Genomic DNA, 24,276 nt, shown 5'->3' on the forward strand with positions numbered 1-24,276 from the left:
GAAATGTGTCTCTGAAAATAACTAAGATGGTATTTTGAAGCTATTTTTGTCTTCTCCTTACAGACAATGTCAGTGGAAATGCAACTGCGACATTATGAGGCACAGCAAAAACAGTTCCAGCAGCTTCATAAAGATTGGGAGCGATCAATGAACCAACAGTGGCAGCATCAGCTTCAAACTTACCCTCACAAAGACCAGCTTCAAGAGTATGAGAAACAGTGGAAAGCATGGGATGAACAGATGAAGGTCACTCAATCCCATCTGCAGGAGAAAGTGAGCTCACTCCAAAACCTGAAGAACCAGTATCCTGCAAACGTTTCACTGCCACCTCCATTTGTTCCATATTCTCAAACCAGTCAAGGTGGCATTCCTGTTATGCCTCCAACTTTAACTTCAACTACACCTCCACTGGTCCTCCCTCCTCTCTCTTCCGTTTCTCAGTTGTCAAATTCCTCTGTCCCTTCAGGATCCAGTTCTCAAAGTAGTCAATCTACTGAAACACCAAGGCCAGCTCTGCTTCCCACCCCTGGTACCTATGCAGCAAAAATAGCTAGTACAACTGTCTATTCATCTTACCATTCTCAAGTAAGTTCATCCTTTGGGTCTTCAGACCATGGAAAGTCTCAAGCTCATCTTGGTAAACAAACTGTCTCTAGTTCATCTGAGCAAGCATGTGGGGAACTGAAAGGGTCCTCTTCAGTGTCTTCCACACATGCACCTACAATGCAGGATAAACCAGTGAGGTCAGGTGGACTGCTTCCAGACCCTCCCAGATCAGCACGTTTTGAAGGCCCCAGAGGCCCTAGGTAAGAATGTTTTTGTGAGTGATCTATGCATGTTCTAAGCTGCAAGACTTTCAGTGCTATATTAAGAAATTAAACATACATCTAATTCTTGAAGCTTCCTGAGATCATGTGAAGTCTGTTTGCTTGGTGGAGGTTTTGGGTTTAATCTATGCACACCGTGCTCTGTATTCATCTTATTAAAGCAAGGATAGGTAGATACCTTTCTCGTGAGCCTTATCTAGAGCAAAACGCGTTGGGTTTTTTTCTGGTAAAAGTGGTTGGGCACACTGCACCTTTATCATTCCCAGAGACATAATATCCCTTTTGTGAAAACAGGAAAGCTGTTGTAAATATTTGAGAAATATTTGGTATATTTAGTTCAGAGATGATAACTCAAACTTGAAAAAATGATCCTCCTATGAAAAGTGATCTGAATTCCCAGCATTTCCTAGAATCATAGAATGGTCTGCATTGGAAAGGGCCTCTAAAGGTCATCTCTGCAGTTAGCAGGGACACCCTCTACTAGATCAGGTTCCTATGTGGTATTCGGAAGACAGGAAAATCTAAAGTAAAAATATTGAAGGATTGTTTTTCATACATGGCTATATATGGTAGCACTGTAGTGTAGGCATTCTGAAAGGGATTCAGGAAAATATTTAGGGTGTATATTCAGTTGAATATCTCAACATAGCTCATTACTGGCAGCTCAGATGCTATTTATTTTTTATAAAAAAGAAAAAGTGATCTTTGTAATCCAACACTGATTGCAGAAAGAAATGAAAATTCAAAGCTCTTCAGTAGTACTTTACCTTCCAGTGCGAGAGAGTTGTGCAGCTATGTGATTGTCCTAATCAATGCACTTTTCAGAATGGGTGTTTGATAACAATGCTTGTCTCAATTACAAATCAATAGTTTTCTACATGCGTAGCATTGCTTAGCATTCGAACAGTTATAAACAAGAAAGAAAGAAATGAAGATTTAAGTTTTAGGATCCTAGATGGTCTTGATTTTAGTGATTGTTGTCTTTATTCTTCAGTAAAGTACAGTTTTGTTCAGATTTAAAACTGCGTTTCATCAGGTGGATGGCCTGCTGCCTTAATGTAAAACTACTCTGAGGCAGTGTTCTGTGTCTTTGATGTGCTTTTATACCTGCTATATGGTTTAATCCACAATCAAATTTTTTTTTTTCTGGAATGTTTTTCTTTCGTACTTGAAATGATACCAAGTTGCAAAGCCAACATCTGTTCTATCTGATCATTAGTTGAAAATGGGTTGATTATGATGCCTACAAAGTACAGTTCTCTGTTAAGTTGCTCTCCTTGCATACTCTGCAAGACTTCACAATCATATCTTTATATTTATTTCTCTTCTCTTTGCTTCTGAAGTGAGCATATTACCTTGTATGATTGTTGCACATTTTGAAAGGATCTGTCCTTAAAAGTTTTTCTGAGTATGTAAAAGTACAAGAAGAGTTGTTCATTGCAACAAGACCTTGGTTAAACAAAAGTTGAAAGCTTTTTTTGAAGATAGTTTGTCATCTTTTTTTTGCTAGTCAGGTTTCAGTCCTGAGATATTGAAGGAAAATTTCCCTCCAAGGTTACATAATCTGCAGGTGGTTTAAACTGGTCTTCAGAGGACAATATTGAACTGAAGAACATGTCTTTGTGCTTCTGCACTGGTTCAGTAGAAATTAATTCTAAGACACAGTAGGATTCATCAGTTAGAAGTGACTTTGGGGTGGGAGCGGTGAAACTGTCTTCTTGAGGATTTTAATTCAATGTGTTCATTTGAATAAAATTGCCATTGTGTCATCTATAGATTTGATGGACCTCGAGGAAGAGGATATGACAAATTTGAAGGCTCAAGACAGAGAGGGCCTCGTTTTGACTCCCAGCGCTCAGAAGGTTACAGGTCACGTTTTGACCGCCAGAATACAGATGGGCAGTCTTCAAGTAGATGGGGGACGATCCCACGAGGACCAGCAGCACAATTTTACACTTCAACGAATGCATCACATGGACATGGTTCCCGACCTAGTGGACCTCGGTGGAGGGAGCCCAGGCCTCATTTGGGACAGCAGCAGCAGCAGTCACATTCAGACTCACAGTCAGAAAACAAAGAGCCGTTTACAGACGTAGCTGGTAGTCAGCAGACTGTAAGCAGAACAGAGTCTAGTCCCGATGCACAGAGTTCAGCTCCCGTTGAAACAAATAATGAGGACCTGACAAATACTCAGCAGGAGCCATCCAAACCTGAAGTCAAAGAAACTATTTCAGACCCTCCTAAAAAGTGGACATGGAGTTCACATGATCCTAACCAGCAAGCAGAAGAGCCCAAAGCCCCTACTCCACCTATTCAGAACCAGAAATCGACATCCCTTTCTAGTAACCCTGTAGCTTTGCAGTCAAGTGCTGCAAGAACAGGTGGTGCAGTAACCCCTGTAACAGAAAATCAGGATTTGGATTCAGCAGATGGCCAGTTGATTGCTTCAGATAGCACCCAGGGCCTACCTGGACCAGATTGCCGAGGAAAAGGGCCGTTTATGCATGAAGATAGAGGCAAGGGGCCAGTAAGCAGAGGAAGAGGCCAAGGCAGACTGGATGATGGCCGAGGCAGAGGGCAGGGAGATGGCCGTGGCTGGGGAATGGGCCGTGGAAGGGGGATGAGAAGGATGGATGGTGGCAGAGGGATGGGAAGGATGGACGGTGGTTGGGGAATGGGAAGGATGGATGATGGCCATGGCCGGGGAATGGGCAGGATGGACAATGGCCGTGGCAGAGGATATGTATACAGAGGCAGAGGACAGGCTCGACAGGCATCCATCCGTGGTAGGGGGATGTTCAGGAGAGCAGGCAGCAGGGAGAGGATGCCAGATAGACGGTCAGGTAGCAGGGAGAGGATGCCAGATGGACGATCTGGCAGCAGAGAGAGGGGAGTGGGTGGACGGTCAGGTAGCCACGAGAGGGTGTTCTCTAGCCGGGACAGAGAGCTAGCTGGGCGGACCAGCAGCCGGGATAGGGGCCGGGCGGGTAGCTGGGAGAGGGAGCCCATGCGGCGGGCAGGTAGCCGGGAGAGAGAGCCCATGCGGCGGGCAGGCAGCCGGGAGAGGGTTCCTGTCAGGCAGGCAGGCAGCCGGGAGAGAGTCCCTGTCAGGCGGGCGGGCAGCCGGGAGAGGGGCCCTGTCAGGCGGGCAGGTAGCCGGGAGAGGGGTCCCATCAGGAGGCCAGGCAGCCGCGAGAGAGAAGTAGGAAGATCTGAAACAGGCAGTATAGATAAAGCCATTCACCTAGGAGATGACCCTGACAAGTTGCCTCCATACCATCGAGATGAGACGCTCAGGGGTTCTTGGGATCATGAGGATGACAGAATGCAGGAAGAATTTCCTTTAGATACTCAGGATGACCCTTCATTGGAGCACGAAGGATTGGGTGACTGGGAGAGAGAACGATACTGGAGAGATCACAAGGCTGATTACCAGGATGATTCGATAGATGTGTATGACAGAGATGACAGGTTGCAGTCGCACCATTCCTTGCCACCATTGTCTCCCCTACCACCGTTACCTCCCTTATCATCTGATCATGACAGACGAGATTCATGGTGGGATGACTGGAAAAGGCCAAGAGAAAGGGAACTAGAGAGAGATCTGGACAGGACTGGAAGATCCTCAGATATGTATGATCAAGATTTAGACAGACAATGGGATAGAGACTGGGACATGAGACCTATGGATGACAGAGAAATGGGGAATCGTGACCTGGATATCCCTCCTCTACCACCATTGCCACCTCTTCCACCACTGGACAGATACCGTGAAGACAGGTGGAGGGAAGATAGGAACAGAGATCATTATGACAGAGACCTCAGAGACAGGGGAGAGCTGAGGATTCGAGAGTATCCAGAGAGATATGATACATGGCGGGACAAGCAAGACTACCTTCCTGAAAGGACTGATTGGGAGAGGGAACGGTTGCCAGATAGGTGGTACCCAGATGATGGAGACAGACTGCGGTCTTTGGATGATCGTTCAGATTCATCCCTTCCTCCACCTTCACATTCCTCTGATATGCTGGGAGCAGATTCAAACCTGGACTCTGACCAGTCCTTGGGAGGAGTGATGGTCCTTAGCCAAAGACAGCATGAGATAATTCTGAAGGCTGCCCAGGAGCTCAAAATGCTTCGGTGAGTCGCCTGGTTCTGTTTCTTTGGGTGGGAATCCCATTCTATGAAGATGGTGCTCCTTTCCTGATTCATTCCTTGAATCAATGAATCAGTAATGGCTTCATTTCATAAAATCATAGAATGGTTTGAGTTAGAAGAGATCTTAAAGGTCATTTACTTCCAACCGCCCTCGCATGGGCAGGGTCGCCTTCCACTAGATCACGTTGCTCAAAGGCCGATCCAATCTGGTGTTTAACACTTCCAGGGAGGGAGCATCCACAACTTCTCTGGGCAACCTGCTCCAGTGCCTTACCACCCTCACAGTAAAGAATTTCTTCTTAATATCCATTCTAAATCTACCTTGTACAGATTAAAACTGTTAAACTGTTGCCCCTCATCCTGTCACTTTACTCTCTAATGGAGTCCCTCCCCATCTTTCCTGTAGGCCTCCTTTAAGTATTGGAAGGCTACTGTAAGGAACTTTCTCCAGGCTGAATAAGCACAACTCGTTCAGCCTATCTTCAGCCCCCTGATCATCTTTGTGGCCCTCCTTTGGATCTGCAGATCTATGTCTTTCTTACACTGGGGGCCCCAAAGCTGAGCACTGTGGTTCTTTGTACATCTTGTTTTGTCACACCATGACAGTTGCAACTCATACAGAAAAAAATTATTTAGAGTACTTTCATCACAACTTTTGTGGATGGGCCTTTTTTCTTAAATAGACATGTTCCCCAGGAATATGGCATTCCCTATTTGTTACCTTCCAGGAAGAGATCCATTTGTATCACCTGACTAATCTTTTTGTTATGCTTAAAGGAGCTTGCAGATAATTGCTTTTCAATCTCTTTATTAGTGTCAGATGAGCTTGTTAACTGTTGTTTTTGAATATTTAGCTGTCAAGACCTATGTTAATGTGGTTCTTAATTCACAGAATGAGACCTATCTAATCTTTTGGGTAGTGCTTTCCCTTTAATTAAAAGTATATGTGAGATTTTTTTTCTTTTTACAATGATTCCACATTTGAAATCCAGCATTGTCAGTGAGCAATCTTGTCAAATGTGGTTGCTCTTAGTTCACTGCTGTTCCTTGGGTGATCAGGAGGATATGAATGCAAGAGTTCCCCAAGCCCATGTTTAGAAAGCAGCTGTTAGACTCCCTAAGGCTTTAGTAGGTATTTATTTCAAAGTAAGCAATAGAATATCCCTTTGAACATCAGAAACATCCTAGGACTCAGTAAACTTAGTCATATTAGCATGAATTGAGCACATACCATCTATCCAAATGCCTTTGTGATTTTATGCATGGATTTCACAGTGTCACAGCACATTAGAGGTTAGAAGGGACCTCCAGAGATCGAGTCCAACCCCCCTGTCAAAGTAGGATCAGTTAGGGTAGTCCACACAGAAATGCATCCAGGTGGGTTTTGAAAGTCTCCAGAGAAGGATTTAGGTGCATCAAATGTATTTAAAATACCCAAAGCCATAAAATGGAAATATGAGTTTCTTTGACTGTTTCTAATGCATGAGATCTTTCAGAGGAGATGTGGAGAAAAGATGAAGCATCTTAGAGACATAAGTGCATGTGGCTCATCCTATTCATGAGTAAACAACAGATAGGTGGGGTTGGCACCTAGTAAACAGGGGGTTCATTTCATGAAGAAGATATGCTAAAATAGTGGGCAATCAAAATAAATGTTTGGTTATCATTACATTTACATTAAGCCAGGTTGAAAGATGTATTCTTCATGCACTTTTTTTGAAGCTGTTTTGTTTTCAGACTCAGAAATTTGTTAAGCATTTATCCCATATGAAAAGCCTTAATTGCATAGCAAAATAGAGGTAAAATAGTTTTAAGAAACGAAAGAAGAACTTCTGGATAATTTAGTTCTCACTGCAACTAGATTAATTCAACAGGTGTCAGTAAGTGTGAAATCTGTTAAAAATCAATATTTGCCAAAGGTTCAAAGCAACAGATCAATTTCAGCTTCCTGATTTTCCTATTGCCTGGGGTTAGCATACATGGCTCTTTAATGTGACAAGCTGGAAGCCAGTGGACTAAAGCTAAAGTGAATAATTTATTAGAGCTGAAAAATTTAAACATGGGAACTAAAATGTTTTATGTAAGCAAGTAGATCAGGTAACTCTTTCTAAGACAGTAAAAATGGAAAATACAAACATGATACTGCTGATAGTGATTTTTTTTTTTAATTGACTGTGAGGGTAAGCTTAAAATTAGCTACACTGGTCATTCTCATCAGGTTCATATAAGCAGATGACCTCAGTCTGGACAGTAGGAATAACTTTAAAGAGACTGCTTATGATTTTTTTTTTTTTACTCTTTTTTTTGATCCAAAAGTATGGTGTATAACAGATTTTATCTCCAAAGGTAAAACCTTCATCTGGTTTTGCTTTTAGTGTGTATAAAGCAGCATACTCTGAGCTGTGTACTGTTCTGTATTAGTCATCTGGTGTATTTTTTCCCTAAGCCATGTGTAAAAAAGACCTAAGTGCTAGCAGTTGCTCAGTTTACTCTTTACACTAAGGCAGCACTTGAGATGCCTTTCTGTGAGCCAAGTTCCCCCTTGCACTGGACACCAAACTGATGCATCCCGAATTGGGATGGCCTCTGTTGTGCCTAGTAGAGATGGATCTCATTCTTAGTTTTTCTTCAGGAACTACTACTTTAGGAGCTGCTACTACTACACATAATTAATATGAACAAAGAGTTATTAGCAATAAAAATCCTAGATATAAAATTTCAAACAAAAACTGAAAGGAAATTACGTTGAATAGATCTGTGTCATCAGTGGTTGTTGGTCCTGGTGTCTGCTTCATGGACTTATGTCCTGGTTGTATATTAAACAGCATTTTTACGTATAAAACAAGGAGAGAAAAGTTAAAGTCACCATTAATTTTTTTAATAGTGGAATCTCTGCCATATTGTGCTTTGTTGGCCTCAATCCTGTTAGTGTGCAAAACAGAGCAAGTCACTGTTTGTGCCCATGCACTCATTTCCAACAGGCTTGTTTACAGAAGGTGTTGACAGAAGATAAAAATCCAGCTTTGCTCTTTTCTGTCAAAATGGAATGCTTCTGACCAAGCACAAAAGCATAGCTGCATGCCTCAGGAGAAACTTGTGATCAATAAAGGATGAAACTAAGACACTGAGTACCTGTGGAGCTAGATGGGTGTGAAACAGATTTCAGAATCACAGCACTAGCCATGTAAAACCTGCCGTGTCCTTGTCTTCTTTGGACTCGGCCCCTAGTACTAGAGTAATACATGGTTTTCACCATGACTGGTGATTTCTTTAATTTTTCATTTAAGCTACAGATTGATAACACACTCTTGTCATTCATGTGCAGAGAGCAAAAAGAACAGCTACAGAAGTTAAAAGAGTTTAAACCTGACATTTCCACGCAAGACTCTCCGAGGTCACAGAACGCAAGCACAAGGCCGGGTACCTTTCAGGTAAATTCAACTTACGGCAACTTAATAACACACTGGTAGTAATTACTGTTAATGTGTATGTCAGATCAGTTCTACACTGTGATGATCAAACTTCTCTGTGGAATGTCTCCCCAGCAGCCCTTAGAACCTCATCAATTTTCTGTTTAGGCAGAGCAAAGCCTTTGGTTCTACAGCCTACATTGCTGTAGGATGATATGCAAGAAGAGGTGACCTCTTCCAAAACAAGGGCATGAGGCTCATGAGAAAACCTTCCTGTTCCTTCCCTAAGTTGTGAGATCTTACTCTGCTTTTCCTACTTTAATAGCTCTTTTCCTATTTGAAGACAGAGAAATTTGAGCATAAGTCAGTCAGAAACTGAACTATTTCAGTGTTGAGTGAGCTTTCTGATTGCATTTTTTGTTGGGAATTCTCATGACCCTCTGGAATATTATAAAGTGCCTGGAAGCTCGTGTTTGTGTATGTCAGTGACTTCACCTCCTGTTACTCCTCTGCTGCTTAATCTCCTGGTTGGTTCTTGGAACTCTACTCAGCTGCTCATTTGTGGGTTTTTTGATAATTTATAACTAGTCACAAAACAGCTGAACTTCTGCAGCCATGTTAACCCAGGCTTGTAAATTCCTCCTAGAATAAATAAACAGTTTGTTAAATATGTGTTAGAGAATATACCCAAGTCTATGCACAGTCTTTATTCTTCACCACATCTTAAGCCCAATGTTATTGTACTAATAAATGCAGCCATAATGACCTCTGAGTCTGATACTTGGCCAGACCAAGCTTTTTTTGTCCCTCCCTGCAGTGAAGTGTTACACAGCATATAAGGCACCGCAAGTTTTCTTTGTGCCTGGGTCACCTCTCCCTTGTTTATAGTATCTATAAAGTAAAATAATGGAACAGATTTGCTACCACAAACTGCAGGTATGTTGATGCCTTTAGGAAGTGACTTTACTCAACTTAGATATTCAGACTACTTCATCCATCTGCCTAGAGGTGTTTAAACAACTCTTGTATTTCTTGAGATTCCTGCCTTCAGACTTCTGCTCTGATTTTGAACCATTATTATCATTTCAGCCTTGTACCTATAACCATTCTGCAAGTTTTGATGTATGGTGCTTATAAGGCTGCCTGTAACTTGGCATCTGCTGTCTCGCTGAAAACAACTTTGCAGTGCAGCATGTGTGGTCTTTGGGGATGCTGGGTTCATGAAGGGTTTGGGTTTTTTTGTTTTTCCACTGTGCAAGACCTCCCCCTTTCTTATTATTGATTTGATATTGATTTTATTAAGGGGTTTCCAGGTATTTCTACTCTGGGAATTTTCCCAGTGACTTCCAGAAAGAAGCTGGCCTTATCAATCCTTTTGTGCCTCACCAAGCTGCCCTACTTTCAGACTTTTTCAGCCTCCTCACAGACAGCAGCAAGTTTTGCAGACAGCAGGAGTCTTTGGGAATAAAACCATAGACACTTTTGAACTGAGATAGGCCTACTGGAGCTAAATTGGTAAGGTTATTTTGAAAGAGAAAATAAATAGTGCTTAAGCCTTCACATAGTGAACAAACACCAAATTAATTCAGGCCACCATTTCTTTAAAATATTGTTCTCCTACCTGTGGTACCTTAATGGAGGTACTAGAAAACGCTTGTGATTCGATTACTGATTGCCATTGTGCTTACTGACTTAGGATGAGAGAAGGTTAGTTTGCAGATCTACATTAAAAGTGCTTTCTGCATCTAGGTCTCATCTCAGCTGTCTTCAGAGGCACCAATAGAAGCCCAAGCTATTAAATCTTCTCCTGCTGTTATTATAAAGCCTCCCGTGTTGTTCAGACAGCCCACCCCTGTGACGAGACCAAGTGTCCCACTGACAAGGCCTGCTACACCCATGACAAGGCCACATGCTACAGTTTCTACTGCAACTGCAACCCCAGGTCATGGTCACTCTTTAAAACCATCACCTTCTACTGTGGAACAGGAACGCTGGGATGAGGATTCCTTCCACGGACTCTGGGACACAAATGAGGATAAAGGAGCAAATATGGAGTATGAATTATGTAAGCAGGAGTCAATGATGCCTCCACCCATCTCCTCGCCTGTCAAAGTACCTGCTGTTCACACCTCTGTTCCATCAGCTTTACCAGTGTCTCTTCCTCCAGTTATTCCACCGGTTCCTAAGGCACCTGTAATTCAGCAGACTGTGGATTACGGCCACGGGCGAGGTGAGTGTTCTAGAGTATTCATTTGGTCTGTAACACAGCTAATGAGTCCTCCTGTGTTTTTTCTAAACGTGTGTGCCACACAAAGCATGCCACAGATGTCCTGCAGTTGACCTGTAGGCTGTGGACATTGTGATCTAATGCTAAGCAATGCAGTTTTAAGGAGTCTGTAACCTCCAGCCTCGAGTTGAAGGTTTTCTTCAGTGCTGTGATAATGAGCTATCTCATGTGAACTGAACAGTGTATAGCCCCATGTCTGCTTCCAATAAACACCAGCTGATGTCATCACAGCTATGCTGAGAGTAGCTCTGAAGAAAGAGACTTGGGGCTGTTGATTCATGAGAAGCTTGCTGTGAGCCAGCAGCACACACATGCAGCCCAGAAGGCAAATCATATCTTGGGCTGCATCAAGAAGAGTGTGCCCAGCAGGTCAACAGAGGGCATTCCTGCCCTTTGCACTGCTCTTGTGAGACCTCACCTCAAATACTGAGTCCAGTTCTGGTGTCACCATCATAAGAAGGACACAGCTGTTGGAGCAAGTCCAGAGGAAAACCACAAAAATGATCCAAGGGTTGGAACACCTCTGCTATGAAGATAGGCCAAGGGAGCTGAGCCTAGAGAAGAGAAAACTCAGGGGGGACCCTCTAGCTGCCTTCAGTATCTGAAGGGGTTCTACAGGAAGACTGGAGAGGGACTTTTCATAAGGGTGTCTAGTAATAGGACAAGGGGAAATGGTTTTCAGCTGAGGGAGAGTAGGTTTAGACTGGAACTTAGGAAGGAATTCTTCAGTATGAGGGTAGTGAAACTGGACTATGCTGCCTAGGGAGGTTGTGGATGCCCCCTCCCTGGGGCTGTTCAAGGCCAAGCTGGATGAGGCCTGAGCAGCTGAGTCTAGTTGAGAGACATCCCTGCCCATAGTGGGCAAATCGGAGTAGATGATCTCCGAGGTCCATTCCAACCTAAGCCATTCTGTGATGGTTTATGTTTAGACTTATATCAATACTTAATTCCTTCGTGGTTGAGTATGGAAATAACTGCTAAAAGGTACTTCTGGATTGTTACAGTTCTTAGATGTGACTTAGTAATATCAAGCAGAATGTGACTGATGTTTGCATAATTTATATACCACTTAATGGGTGTGAGGTGTCCTCTAGACTGGAAGGGAGACAGAGGTCCATCTCTGAAGAGTGTGTGCCCCAAACAGGCATTTAAAACATAAACAACAAAGGACTCTGATTTTTAATACTGAACTTGTCAAAGCTAAAATTCAGCAATATTTTGTAGTAGAATTTATTTTCCTCGTTCGTAGTTTTTAACAGGAGTGAGATCATGTCATAAAGAAGTTCTTAAATTGTACATTGTAATTTAAAGAGCTGTTTTTTTCTGTAAGATGAAATTATATCAATTCCATTAAGTACATGTTTTATTAAAAGCTGTTAGAAAAATTGTCTCTGTTAAGAATCTGAAGTGAGTGTTTCAGCTAATGTTCTTGAAATTACAGTAGTTCTAACAGTTCTTGAAACTTTCAGAGCATTGTAATTTTTATGATCTTCTGATTATGTGTGCTACCTGAACTTACCCGAAAAGGCAGAAGTCCCTTTCTTGAGGTCAAGCAGTACACATACTTACACACTCTCTTCAGACTTTTAAAACCATGGCCCTGTGTATTTATGTGTAGCTCCTTTTGCTTTTACATTAAAGGAAATTTTGAGTAGCTATTCCCATCATTTGGATCTCTTTTTATGACAGAGGAAAGGAAATGGACGATCACAAGGGGCATTTTAAGACTCTAATTGCTTTGTATTTATTTTTAACTAGATATAACCACCAGCAAAGTGGAACAGATTCCATATGGGGAGAGGGTAACACTGCGTCCAGAACCTCTGCCAGAGAGGCAACCATTTCAGAAAGGTAAGCAGTGCTTGGCTAGCTCTCAGGCGGCATTCTAGCTCTTCAAAAAAGTTGTAAGGTGCTAAAAGCATGTCTTAATCTAAACTCTCATTTAAGCTAGAACGACTTTATGTTCCTCAGAGGCCCATAGCAGTTTATATTGTCAAGAGGAGTCAATGACCTAGAGACTTCAAAAATGCAGTTTTGTGGCTCTAAGTAAGATTGCATGGCGTGGTTGTCTGTTACAGTTTAGACAAGAGACTCAGTGGCTGATTGTCTGTTCAAGCCCACACATCATATGTTTCTATGTACTTTTCTTGCACTCTTGCTTATTGTTTTTCATTCAAAAACAATGAAGGAAGGCTGAGAGAACTGGGTTTGTTCAGCCTTGAGAAGAGAAGGCTTGGGGGAGACCTCATAACCATGTACAAAGTACATAAAAGGACGCTGTCAAGAGGAGGGAGACTTCCTTTTTACAGAAAGTCACATGGTAAAGACAAGTGGCAATGGGCACAAATTGCTACTGGGGAGATTCAGACTGGATGCCAGAAAATAATTTTTCACCATTTGAACTATTAAACATTGGTGTAAACTCCCAATGGAGGTGCTGGATTCCCTTACATATTAGACAGTTTCAAGGCCCAGCTTAACAGGGTGCTGGGCCAGCTCATTTAAACTGTATTCTTACCCTGAAAGGTTGGACTAGATGATCCTTGAGGCCCCTTCCAACCTGGTGAACAGGTGGTAGAAGCCTCATCCCTGGAGGTGTTTAAGGCCAGGCTGGGTGTGGCTCTGAGCAACCTGATCTAGTGTGAGGTGTCCCTGCCCGTGGCAGGGGGGTTGGAACTGGATGATCTTTGACGTCCCTTCCAACCCTAACGATTCTGTAATTCTCTGAATTCTGTGAGTATGTTTTGGTAGTTTGGATTCCCCCGGGTCTCTCCCTTCAGAGCACCCTGGCCGTTACAACAGAGAACGAGATCGTGAGGCTTATTTTGAGCGTCAAGGCAATTCCACCGCGGATCACCGGGATTTCAAGAGAGAGCGGGAACTGCACAGGGACCGTGTCTCCATGGACTATGAGCGAGAGAGATTTGATAAAGAGCGGCATCCACGAGATGACAGGTACATGGCTTTGGGGCGCTGTTGACATTAAAACCATTCAGACTGTGCTGAGTATCAGGCTAAACCATCTTGCTTATGGAGTACATGTTCATTTCTCTCTGGGATCTGTAGCACAAATTCTAGAAATATGCAAAATACTTTTTTTTTTTTTTTTTTTTTTTTGGCAGGGTTCTTCCTACTACACCTTCAAGGGCTCAGTCTTACCGTGAGAAGAAAGATCATCCCTCCTCCAGGCGGGGTGGTTTTGAGAGACCACCATATGAACGAAAGACAGATCGCCCAGCGTACGATCATGGCCCTTCCATGTTTGGAGGTAGAGTTTCTCAACCTTGAAGCCCTGTGTGGTGGGTTGAAATTACCCACCCCATCCTCCTCCCAATGTAAAATTGCCAGACCAGCTCAGTTGGAAAGCAAATGAAGCTGTATTGACAAGCAAAACTACAAGCTAGAAATACGGAATGCAATGAATATGTACAAAATGTACAATATTTACAATTTATAAACAACACAAGAACCTCCCTGGACAAAACCAGGGGGTTGCCAACAGCTTTCCCTTCCCTGCTCCCTTCCCTCCCCCTGTACACAGGACAAGAGAAGAAAGGAGAAAAGCAGAGAGAGAGCTTATTAGTACTTAGCCACAACAAAGCAATGCAGCCAGGGTCAGCAAGCCAGCAGAAAGCCAGAAGCTAGTATCTGCTACAGTGAAAAAGCCAAAAAGAGAGAAAGTTAGTTTAGAGGTCTAACTTTGTTGGTTATCTGTCCAATGTTATCATTATTTTCCTTTTCACATCCAATGGTAATTTATTTTACATTCTATCACTTTCTGTTCAATCCATCGAAAATTTTCCAGGCATAGCCTGAAACTACCACACCATGCTAGGGTATTATGAAAAACAAGGGCTTGTAGAGGTGTGAAGAATTAGTTGGGAGAATGTTAATTAATTTTCAGTATTTCTTTATTCTGAATATGTAAATTAGGAAAGTTTATTTGGGTGATGTCACAGTTTTGTTTCTCAGTGGTGATGAGATCAGGAGTGCAACCATTGTATGCTCTGCAAAACCATTTGATTGCAATTGGTTCAAGGTTAGATACCTGAATTATTTAGGGGACAAATCTGTGAATTTATCCTAAAATGATGAAGATCTATTTAATTCACCTTAGCTGGGCATGAACATTTTAATTTTTTTTTTTTTTTCTTTTTTATTTTACCAAACTAAGAAAATTCTTCTGTCCAAACACTGGAATTTGAAGGTGATCGTAGAAATTACCCTGAGGAAAGAATTCCTATTTCTGCTCCATCAATACCTCGTCAGCCACCACCTGCTCCACGGGTGGAAAGAAAGCCAGAATCTAAAAATGTAGATGATATTTTGAAGCCACCAGGACGGGATAGCAGGCCAGAGAGAGTGAGTATGCATTCTGAAAGCAGCAATTGGCTTCTGTGAGGTCTATATTGAGATAAAATACTGATAAGCATGCACGTGAGGAAAAACTTTTTCACTGTGAGGGTGACAGAGCACTGAAACAGGCTGGCTAGAGAGGTTGGGGATTCTCCTTCTGTAGAGACTGCTAGAATCCACATGGATGCATTCCTTTGTGACCTGCTCTGGATGATCCTGCTCTGGCAGGGTGTCTGGACTCGATCTCTTGGTTCCTTTCCAACCCTTAACGTTCTGAATTTGAGGGAGCTCTGGAAATACTCTTGGTTCCTTTACAAATGCCTAGAATGCTGTAGCATAGCTATTAGAAGCCTACAGGAAATGTGAACTCCCTAGAAATGCTAAGATGAAATTCCTCTTAGTAGGTAATGTTAATGCATTTTAGACTCTCCTGAGATCTTCACTTGGGTTTTTGATGTATCAGAGGAAAGATTTGGCTTCACACAGAGTCAAGAGGTTGGGCAATGCACCATATGAAATACAAAAGGACAAGATTCAGACTGTAGAACAGATGAGTTTCATTCACTTAAATTTTCCTTGAACTAGAATTATTAACATCTTACGCAGTATAAGCTGCTGAGACGATTAACATCATATGCTTCTATTCTGTGGTCCTACTACCCTTCCTCACAACCTGGTTTGTAAAACAAGCAGTGAGACATGGTACTGATTATGCTTGATGACATACAAAAAGTATGAGTCCAGAGCACATCATTTTCTAGAAGAAAATTTTTGCAGAAGAGATGCTATTAAATGTAGTACAGTATCCTATCTTCTTACATGAGCTTTGTTTCAGATTGTAATCATCATGAGAGGGCTGCCTGGCAGTGGGAAGACTCATGTAGCAAAACTCATCAGGGTATGTAAACAGCCCTTGGCTGTGTAGTGCTACCTATCCTTTACATGCCTTTTCTCTCCTGTTTTCTTTGTGTTTATCTGGATTCTCAGGCTGTTATTATTTCATGTTCCATGACTTTGTATGGTGTGTGAATCCCCTCCACTATTAGCAAGCACAGGGGATACTGCTCTCGTGTTGAATAAAGAGCAGGGAACTTTTTTGCTTCAAGTGTTTTGTAGCTCTTCTGTAGCAGAATAGTGTTATTTTATAGTAAGGGTGTATGTTTTCCTTTGCTTTTTTCCCAGGATAAGGAAGTAGAGTGTGGAGGGCCTGCACCAAGAGTGCTCAGCCTGGATGACTATTTTATCACTGAGGTGGAAAAAGAAGAGAGAGACCCAGATACAGGGAAAAAAGTTAAAAAGAAGGTACTTTTAAGTCAGTTGCTTATTTTGACACAGAAGCAAGATGTTCTGGAACAACACGGTGGCAATCAGAATTTCAGTTTGTGGCTTTGTAAGAGTGCAGAGGCTGTGGGCTGTTTTTCAAAACAAGTCAATATAGCAGAAGGGCAGAATGGACAAATTCCTAGAGGTTGACCTGGAAGGTTTTGGGTTTTTTCCTCATACCAATGAACTTTGTGGTCATGACACTCTGCAGTTGAACATTAGCAGTTTAATAGGTGTCCTCTTTCTTAAACGCTTTTGTCCTTTGATAAAGGTGATGGAGTATGAATATGAAGCTGATATGGAAGAGACCTATCGTACCAGCATGTTTAAAACTTTCAAAAAGACCTTGGATGATGGCTTCTTCCCCTTCATTATCCTTGATGCTATCAATGATAGAGTGCGACATTTTGAGCAGTTTTGGAGTGCTGCAAAAACCAAGGGGTTTGAGGTAATGGAGCCTAAAAAGCATTTGAACTTGCTAGCATCTAATGCTGGTATTTCTACATTTTTGTATGCAAAGTCCCACCCAAATGGAGGAAAAATGCTGTAGTCTACAGTTACAAATTTACCTTTCTTAAATAAAATGTACAACTCTACAGAGTCTATCACCATGTAGAAATCGAGCTGTAAAAATTGATACACAGTATTGAATAATGGTCTTTCTTTTCCTAGGTGTACTTAGCTGAAATGAGTGCTGATAACCAGACGTGTTCCAAGAGGAATATTCATGGACGCAAGCTAAAGGAAATCAGCAGGGTAACTGTGTGCCTTTTGGAATCATAGGGATTAATGATCTTCTGTTGTGCTTTCAGGGCTGCTGCTGTTGGGGAAACTGTTGACCTTTTGTAGACTATATAATGCTTACACCTTTCCTCTAAGCAGAGCTGGCAGTTATTTAATGGGATCAATTTAAATTACTTTTCCTGAGTACAAGCTGCATCTTGTTCATGATCTGCAAACAAATTTTCCATTGAACCTGTGATGTGTTGTTCGGAGGTGCTTCACTTCGGTTTGTTCTTTCGTTAGATGTCTGATCACTGGGAGGCAGCACCACGTCACATGATGCGCCTGGACATTCGTTCTCTGTTGCAGGATGCTGCTATCGAAGAGGTGAGAATCTTTGCTTGTTAGAATGATAAATTATCTACATGTGACTATACTGGCAATACAAAGCAGGCATCAAAACAGGGCAGTTATACTTGGCACTGTAGAAAGCCAGAATCACTGTCAGACAAATACATTCTGTTATGCTTCTCACTTACCCAGACACAAAGGTACGTGTTATTTCTGTCAGCTTTTTGGAGCCCAGACTTAGGTATCTGTGAGCAAGAGTCAAAGCCGCTTTACTCTTTGCAACTTAGCAACAGTTAAAGAGGATCTTTGTTCTCTCAGGTGTGAAACTCGTCCCTTTTTCAGGTTACTGGTTTAGTTGGATCATAATTTGAGGAAAGTAGTTTGATAAAATAAGTAAGTAAATGAACACCTCTCAGTCCCTGCTTTGAGAAATGCAGACCTGTAGCAGAGAATATAGAAATAAATAATGTGGCAGAAGATTACACTTACTTAGAAGGGTGCGACTGTTTTATTCCACTTGCTGTTTGCTGTGACATATATCTGTGTGTCAGCTTTCAGTGTGGTTGCATTCTTCTTTGGCAGAAGTTTCAGGAGCCCTGGGAATAAATTAGTATGTCAGTTGTATTGTCATCATGAGTGTACCATAGCTGCATGCTGCTGTCAGAACAGCTCTTGCCGTGGCTGTGTAAACTGGCAAACTGCTGAAGTAGAAAGGGACTTTACTCCTTGCAGATTCTTACAAAGTCAGCAGGTTATTTTTTAATTTCTAAATTCCTTGTATCAGAAAACAGCAATCTTGAGGAGGACAGCAAAACACTCAGCTCTGAAGGGGACGCGGAGAAGGGCCAATTTGTGATTTACTCTGTCTGCATCAAAGTTTTAGTAATGGTATGAAGAGTTGTCCATGCTTCAAGAGTTTTAGGTATACACATGAATTCCCATGAAAGGTGTAGGCCTCAAAATATTCTATTAGATAGGCAGGGTTAGTTTTATATCTTCAAGCATCCATTTTCTTTATGATGTTAAGCTCTGGGCTTACTATTCTTCACTCTGAATAAATATGTGAAAGATAAAGACTTGATAGAGGTGTTCTGTGCAGAGAGTGACATTGCTGTGATATGTAAATGGCAAGTCTGAGATTTCAGGTTTTCAACTATGATTGTGTGGGAAGCAGGAGAAGTATCCTACTGTTACAGAAACTGGTAGCACAAAGAATGCATGTGAAGGAAGAGAATACATGATTGCTACATTCCCACACATTCTGTCACTCTGTAGCTAGAAGGGAACCCTCTTCTAATGGAAGCCAAAATGAAGCCAGTGTTCATCATACTTTCCAGGATTAATTCTTTTCGATTGGAGCTTGGGAGCTTCTACTTATCTGTGCTTGGGCTTTTAAACAGGTGGAGATGGAGGATTTTGATGCAAATATAGAAGACCAGAAAGAAGAAGCCAAGAAGGATGCAGCAGAGGAGGAAGAAAGTGAACTGGTAGGAGAGACATCAGCCATCTCTAACAAAATATTGGTTAATGTGTTTGAGGGAGAATCTCAGTTTTTTAAATGCCAACCTGTTGATGTTCTTAGCAGTGCGATCTTAATACACACACTTCTAGTCATTTGGTCCTTAAAGGTTTCTAGGAGAGCTTTAATGTTGAATCATATTAGTTCTGATTATTTGAAGAATCTGTGAGTATAATTGCACAAACAAGCATTCTCAGTGGAGCAGGGCAACATACTTCTTACAGACATTTATAACCCACAGGACATTCTAGTGCTGAATTACGCTAAGAATTACACTAAGTCGAGGAATGGGAAAAGTGGGCCAAGATTTAGCTTATTTCCTTCCATGTGTCTAAAGAACTCTCCTCGACTGTCACAGTATATGACAACAACAAAGAAGAATGCTTCCTCTGCCAAGGGTCACTGACTTTGTCAGTAGGTATTTCCAAGATGTGAGGGATTAGGTCTCTTGGATAAATGAAGGTTAGAGAATTGCCCTAAGGGCTGGCGTTTTTAGGTATGTATTGAAAAGGCTACGGAAAGCTTCCTAATGTAACTTCTTGGTATGTGTTGGACCTGCAACTGGTCAGTGCTTGATGAGTTGAATGTGTCAAACCCTGGTTCCCACAACCAAGCAGTTAAACTCCAATAAACAGGAAGCAATCGAAAATGTCTGAGACAAGCAAAGGCCTTTTTCTTGATGAAAATTTGCTATTCCTCAGGAGCATCAGTTTAGAAGCAGTTGAAATACAGAATAAAGCCCCCCAAAGCTTAGGAAGAGTGGATTTTAATAAACATCTCTTTTTTACAACATGACTCACTTATTCTTTTTACTAAATTATTCTTTGGCACAGAGTATGAGACTACATAAAATGTGGTTAGAATGTTTCAGAGATGCATCCATGTTTAGAGCAATATGGCTGCTAGTCTCATTTCTTGGAAACAAGCTATATCTGAAGAGAAAGTTGTCTATCTCTTGAGATACCTGTGCATAAGTGTGTGTGTGTGTATGTGTGTATTTATGGGCTCTGGGGAGTGTCTCATGTACAGCACATAAACAACAGGCCTTTTCATTATGAGACAAAGAGAAAGCTTGCTGGTGAAAACTATGCAAATTATTAACAATTAAAAGTAATGCACATATAAGAGTGTTTTCTGTTCAGATTCACAAGAGGTGAAAAATAGCAAAAAATTGTCTGCCTATATGTTTTCTCTGCTATTCAGTCACATGGCTAATCTCAGATAGAGGAATGTCAGACAGAAAGGTGGAACAGTACACTATATTTTGATATCTGTTGCCTTCTTGAGAGCAGTCGGTAAGGGTTCTTCAATTCATTTTGCTGCATTTAATCCTGTGGAAATAACAGAGGTCTGAAGCTCCTGCCATCTGGCAGATGTGCTCGAAATACCCAACTGTGTTGTACCAAAGGATGAAGTCTAAATCTTTTCTTGTCTGAGGACTGGGATATTGTGCAGATTCAGCACACAACAGGCCATTTCACACCATCAAAGTCACTCTTTTGTTGCTATTGTTAACTCCTATAGGGTTCTTTGTAGCATTCAGACAAGTCTTGCTTTTCTGTGCTTGATGGTATGAATTATGGAGGCATTTAATTTAGTTTTCTCACCAGTGTATCACACATCACTTTGTTCAATACAGACTTTAAGCTGTGGTATAAACTTCCTGAGCAAATTTCAATGTGCAACTTGTTTTACAAGTATAAAAATATATATATATACACATGAAGTTTATTTATTTATTACAAAGAAATATTGTAGCACAAACTGTCTTAAAAACAATGAAATACAGAGGCCTGATAATTTCAAGTCGCTGATAGGTGCTTGGTAGAAAAAAAAAAAAAGGTCTTTTAGGGATTTTGGAAGAGCATTGCTGAACATAATCAAAAGCAGTGTAGCTCTCTGGAATAGTACACTCTGATCTAGTAACCCTTAGCATTAACAAATACACTTGTGTTTACCACAGGGCAAGCAATCTATAAATAGAGCAGGAACGAAGTTAATAAAACTGGTCTGTGGATTGTTTGTTTTCTTGTTGAAATTTAAAGTAGCTATTTTCCTTCTTTATTAAAAATACTCTTAAAATGCTCACAGGGTTTCCATTTTGCTACATTGAGCTTTTTATGTAATTGCAGAGAAACGTAAGTAAGCAGTTTTACACCAAATCTGACCAGCTGAAATCAGTTATAAGGGATTGCTTAGTAAGGATTTACTTGTCTAAGAGTATAAAATGAAAAGATAACAAGAAAATACTTAAATATATTTTGGGGGGAAATTTCAGTATCATTAAGCTTACTTACAAAGAATAAACTGGATAAAAATCCTTACAGGTGAAAAATACTGTGATATTATTTGTGTGGGAAAAGTTTTTTTAAAAGAATGATTGAATTAAGAGGGTTATGTTAAAATGAAAAATAATACTCAAGTCTTGGTGACTCAAGTACTCTCATTTAAACTAAAAAAAAAAAAATAATTCAGTTGTGGACTAACCACTCATACAAGAATTTAGTATAGACCTTTGAAAGGGTTATTAAGTGAAGCTTGTGTGTATTAATGTGGGAGTATATTCTTAAAAGCTTATGACTACAGTAACTTTCCGATTTGTATTTGTAAAGCTTTGAGTGTTCTTTATGCCTGATAATTTGTATTGCCATAACTTTGCCACCTGGGATAATGGTACATAGTAGCTGTGCACAGAGCTTGCTGTCTGTTAAGACCCATTCCAGAGTTCTGTTTGCAGAGAATAGCACTCTTGTAATGATTTGCAGGAGCTGCTAAAATCACTGAGTGGGAAGTGGATGCAGAAGTTCTGAAAGACTGAGTAATCTGTTTCCTTCCTCTCTGATAACAAGAATTGTGCCTTACAAAAAAGAAATACCTTAAGCTCCCATTATAATGCTGTTTCCAGTTCAAAAGTGATATGCATGTGTGTCTCTCTCTAATCCTCCGAGCTTCTTTCTGTGTATGATTTAGGGTTACATTCCGAAAAGCAAATGGGAGATGGACACATCTGAGGCAAAGCTAGGTGGGTATTTATTTTTTTCCTGTTTCTTATAGCTGGTATCTGATGATGTTTGCGAAACCTGCATTTTCATTTTTACTGTGCCTCCTTACCAAAACCAAATAAATGTAATGACCTCATACATGTGTCTGAAACTGCAAAAGTACCTATACAGAAATTCGTCTTCTGCCAGAGGCAAGGAAGCTAAGACTTTCTAACCATCATTGTTTTATATACTCATTAATTGTTCCTCCATCTGTTCAAGGAAAGTACTTGGTATTAAAATCTTTTAAAAGCAGTATTTCAATTGTTTATTCATCTCTGGTATTGTAAAAAGCAAAGGGTCAACTTACATTGCACTGCATTCCTGTTCATGCTGCATACCTTTTTCTTAAGCCTAAATGTCATCAGTAACTTCTCACTTTCTTGGAGACATGCCTCATTGCTAACTGTACTGAAGATGTTTCTCACCAAAACTGATGTGTGTGAAGGCAAAGTAGTGCCTTGCTTTGAAACTGTCTCTGAATGATTAAGCCTCTGTATCATTTCAATAACTTAGGTGTTGCAAAGTTGAAGTTCAATTTGCTTTTCAGTTCCAGGAGACTACTAGAATTTTTCTGGGTAGGATGCAAAATGAACTTTCTAGGAGTAGAAAGGCACTTTTTGTTCTGATTAGTGCTGCTGGTTGCACTAGGTGTGACACTAGGATTCTGTCAAAGGTAGCTTCCAGGCTGAAATGCATGCATCGTAGCTATGGTGTACATGTGGAAAGGGATTTCTAGTCATTGTGATCAGTTCTGGGTTGGGTTGATTATTGTTTTGTTTTTTCACTTAACAATAATGGTTCTAAGTGAAGATTTTATCAGTGCAGTCTACATAAAACTGCTAATTTCTGTGATGTCTGTGAGCAGTAACAAATCTGAATAGGACGAAGCATGTCTTAACATTTTGAGTTTTGCTTCTGCATGTGTGGTACAGCCTTGTGTATCATTCCTTTCTAGTAACCAAAATCACAATTGCATCATGGAGTTAGCATTAGAAGTTCTGGCTTGCATAAAGCAGACTTTCATCTTTTGCTGTTAACTGCATAGCTGCACCATCTCTTCTGCTGCTGTGCTGTGTTTTAAGTCATTTAAATATTTGTGAAATGTATTAACATTGTGGCACCTGCAGTACAACTGGAGAAGCCTTGTACTAAATAGTTCGACCATAGCAAACAGCTAGGCAGTTAGAATTAATTCAAGACTGCTTTGCATTTTTCTGATATTAAAACAATACATTTTTACGTGTTAAGATTTTTTTCTTAAGCATATAATGATGTCTTTTCCCATCTGCGTATGAACTCACAGTACTAGAAAACTGCATTGTCAAAGAATGCTCTGATACATTGTGTGGTATTCCAAATAACACAGACCTCCTTAAATACTCTGTAGTAGGAACAGATGTGTTGTGCTTCATACAATGAACCTTAAGTCATCCCATGTGTTCTACAAACATCACAGGGGTCCAAAGCATGTTCTGAAAATGTTGAAGTTTTGTGTAGTTTCTAGCAACGTTGAGACTGCAACTGCAGCAGAAATATACAGATAGCTTTCAAAATTTACCTTTCTCATGATGAAATACTGCTAACAAATACAAATGAAGAACTGTGTTGTATTTCTTTCCATATGAAAACTCCATAATATAAAATGGAGGAATTCTGTGTTCTCCAATTAAATGTAAAATGGGGAGCAATCAGCAGTCACTTGCAGTTACTTGCAAAGCTGTTGAAATAAGACTTGAACAGTCCAACTCCATTAACAAATTGTATGTTAGCATGCTACAAGACACAGATAGAGGTCTTTCTATTAAATCTGTATTCACAATTTTACTTCCAGAAATACTATGTACTAGATTAATTTTTATTATTATATGGAACTATAGATTAAAAGTAAATTCTGAGAGAACATGATTTTTGACAAGCCAGGCATCCCTTGGTAATGAATGCTGTTTCTTTGGAGTAAAATACTTTGCAAGGGCAGGCAACTTCTAGCTCAAGGTATGCATTACAAGCACTTGCAGTCTATGAGTAAGTATTATTTAATTCACAATGAGACTTTCATTATTAATGACCAATTAAAATTATTTCCTGAAAGGCATGTAAACTGTGGTAAGCATTTGTTATTCCAAGCCTGGGAGCTGGCCTTCCCATTAGGTTTATTGCATTAGTCACAGAGGGCACACATTTGCAAAAGTGGTACAAGTACAGAATCCCAAACCAACACTGTCAGTCTTGTTTTGCTTTTTGGTTTTCTTTCTGAGGAGATATTGTTACAGGAAAGCAC

At 40.8% G+C, this 24,276-nt stretch overlaps 1 protein-coding gene across 1 annotated transcript in view; it reads left to right on the forward strand.

Moving 5' to 3' along the window:
* YLPM1 (YLP motif containing 1) overlaps positions 1–24,276 on the forward strand; it is a 39,935-nt gene that overhangs the window by 9,752 nt on the left and 5,907 nt on the right. The window contains exons 4-19 of the mRNA XM_054400110.1: positions 64–806; positions 2,604–3,152; positions 3,213–4,967; positions 8,311–8,416; positions 10,145–10,625; positions 12,441–12,533; positions 13,463–13,637; positions 13,805–13,950; positions 14,857–15,044; positions 15,874–15,936; positions 16,221–16,340; positions 16,633–16,809; positions 17,034–17,117; positions 17,388–17,471; positions 18,836–18,922; positions 21,925–21,976. Coding sequence (XP_054256085.1) covers positions 64–806; positions 2,604–3,152; positions 3,213–4,967; positions 8,311–8,416; positions 10,145–10,625; positions 12,441–12,533; positions 13,463–13,637; positions 13,805–13,950; positions 14,857–15,044; positions 15,874–15,936; positions 16,221–16,340; positions 16,633–16,809; positions 17,034–17,117; positions 17,388–17,471; positions 18,836–18,922; positions 21,925–21,976 — 4,903 coding nt within the window. The remainder of the gene's footprint in view (positions 1–63; positions 807–2,603; positions 3,153–3,212; positions 4,968–8,310; positions 8,417–10,144; positions 10,626–12,440; positions 12,534–13,462; positions 13,638–13,804; positions 13,951–14,856; positions 15,045–15,873; positions 15,937–16,220; positions 16,341–16,632; positions 16,810–17,033; positions 17,118–17,387; positions 17,472–18,835; positions 18,923–21,924; positions 21,977–24,276) is intronic.

The sequence above is a fragment of the Indicator indicator genome, chromosome 4 (assembly GCF_027791375.1).
Source record: "Indicator indicator isolate 239-I01 chromosome 4, UM_Iind_1.1, whole genome shotgun sequence".
In the NCBI taxonomy this organism is placed as follows: Eukaryota; Metazoa; Chordata; class Aves; order Piciformes; family Indicatoridae; genus Indicator; species Indicator indicator.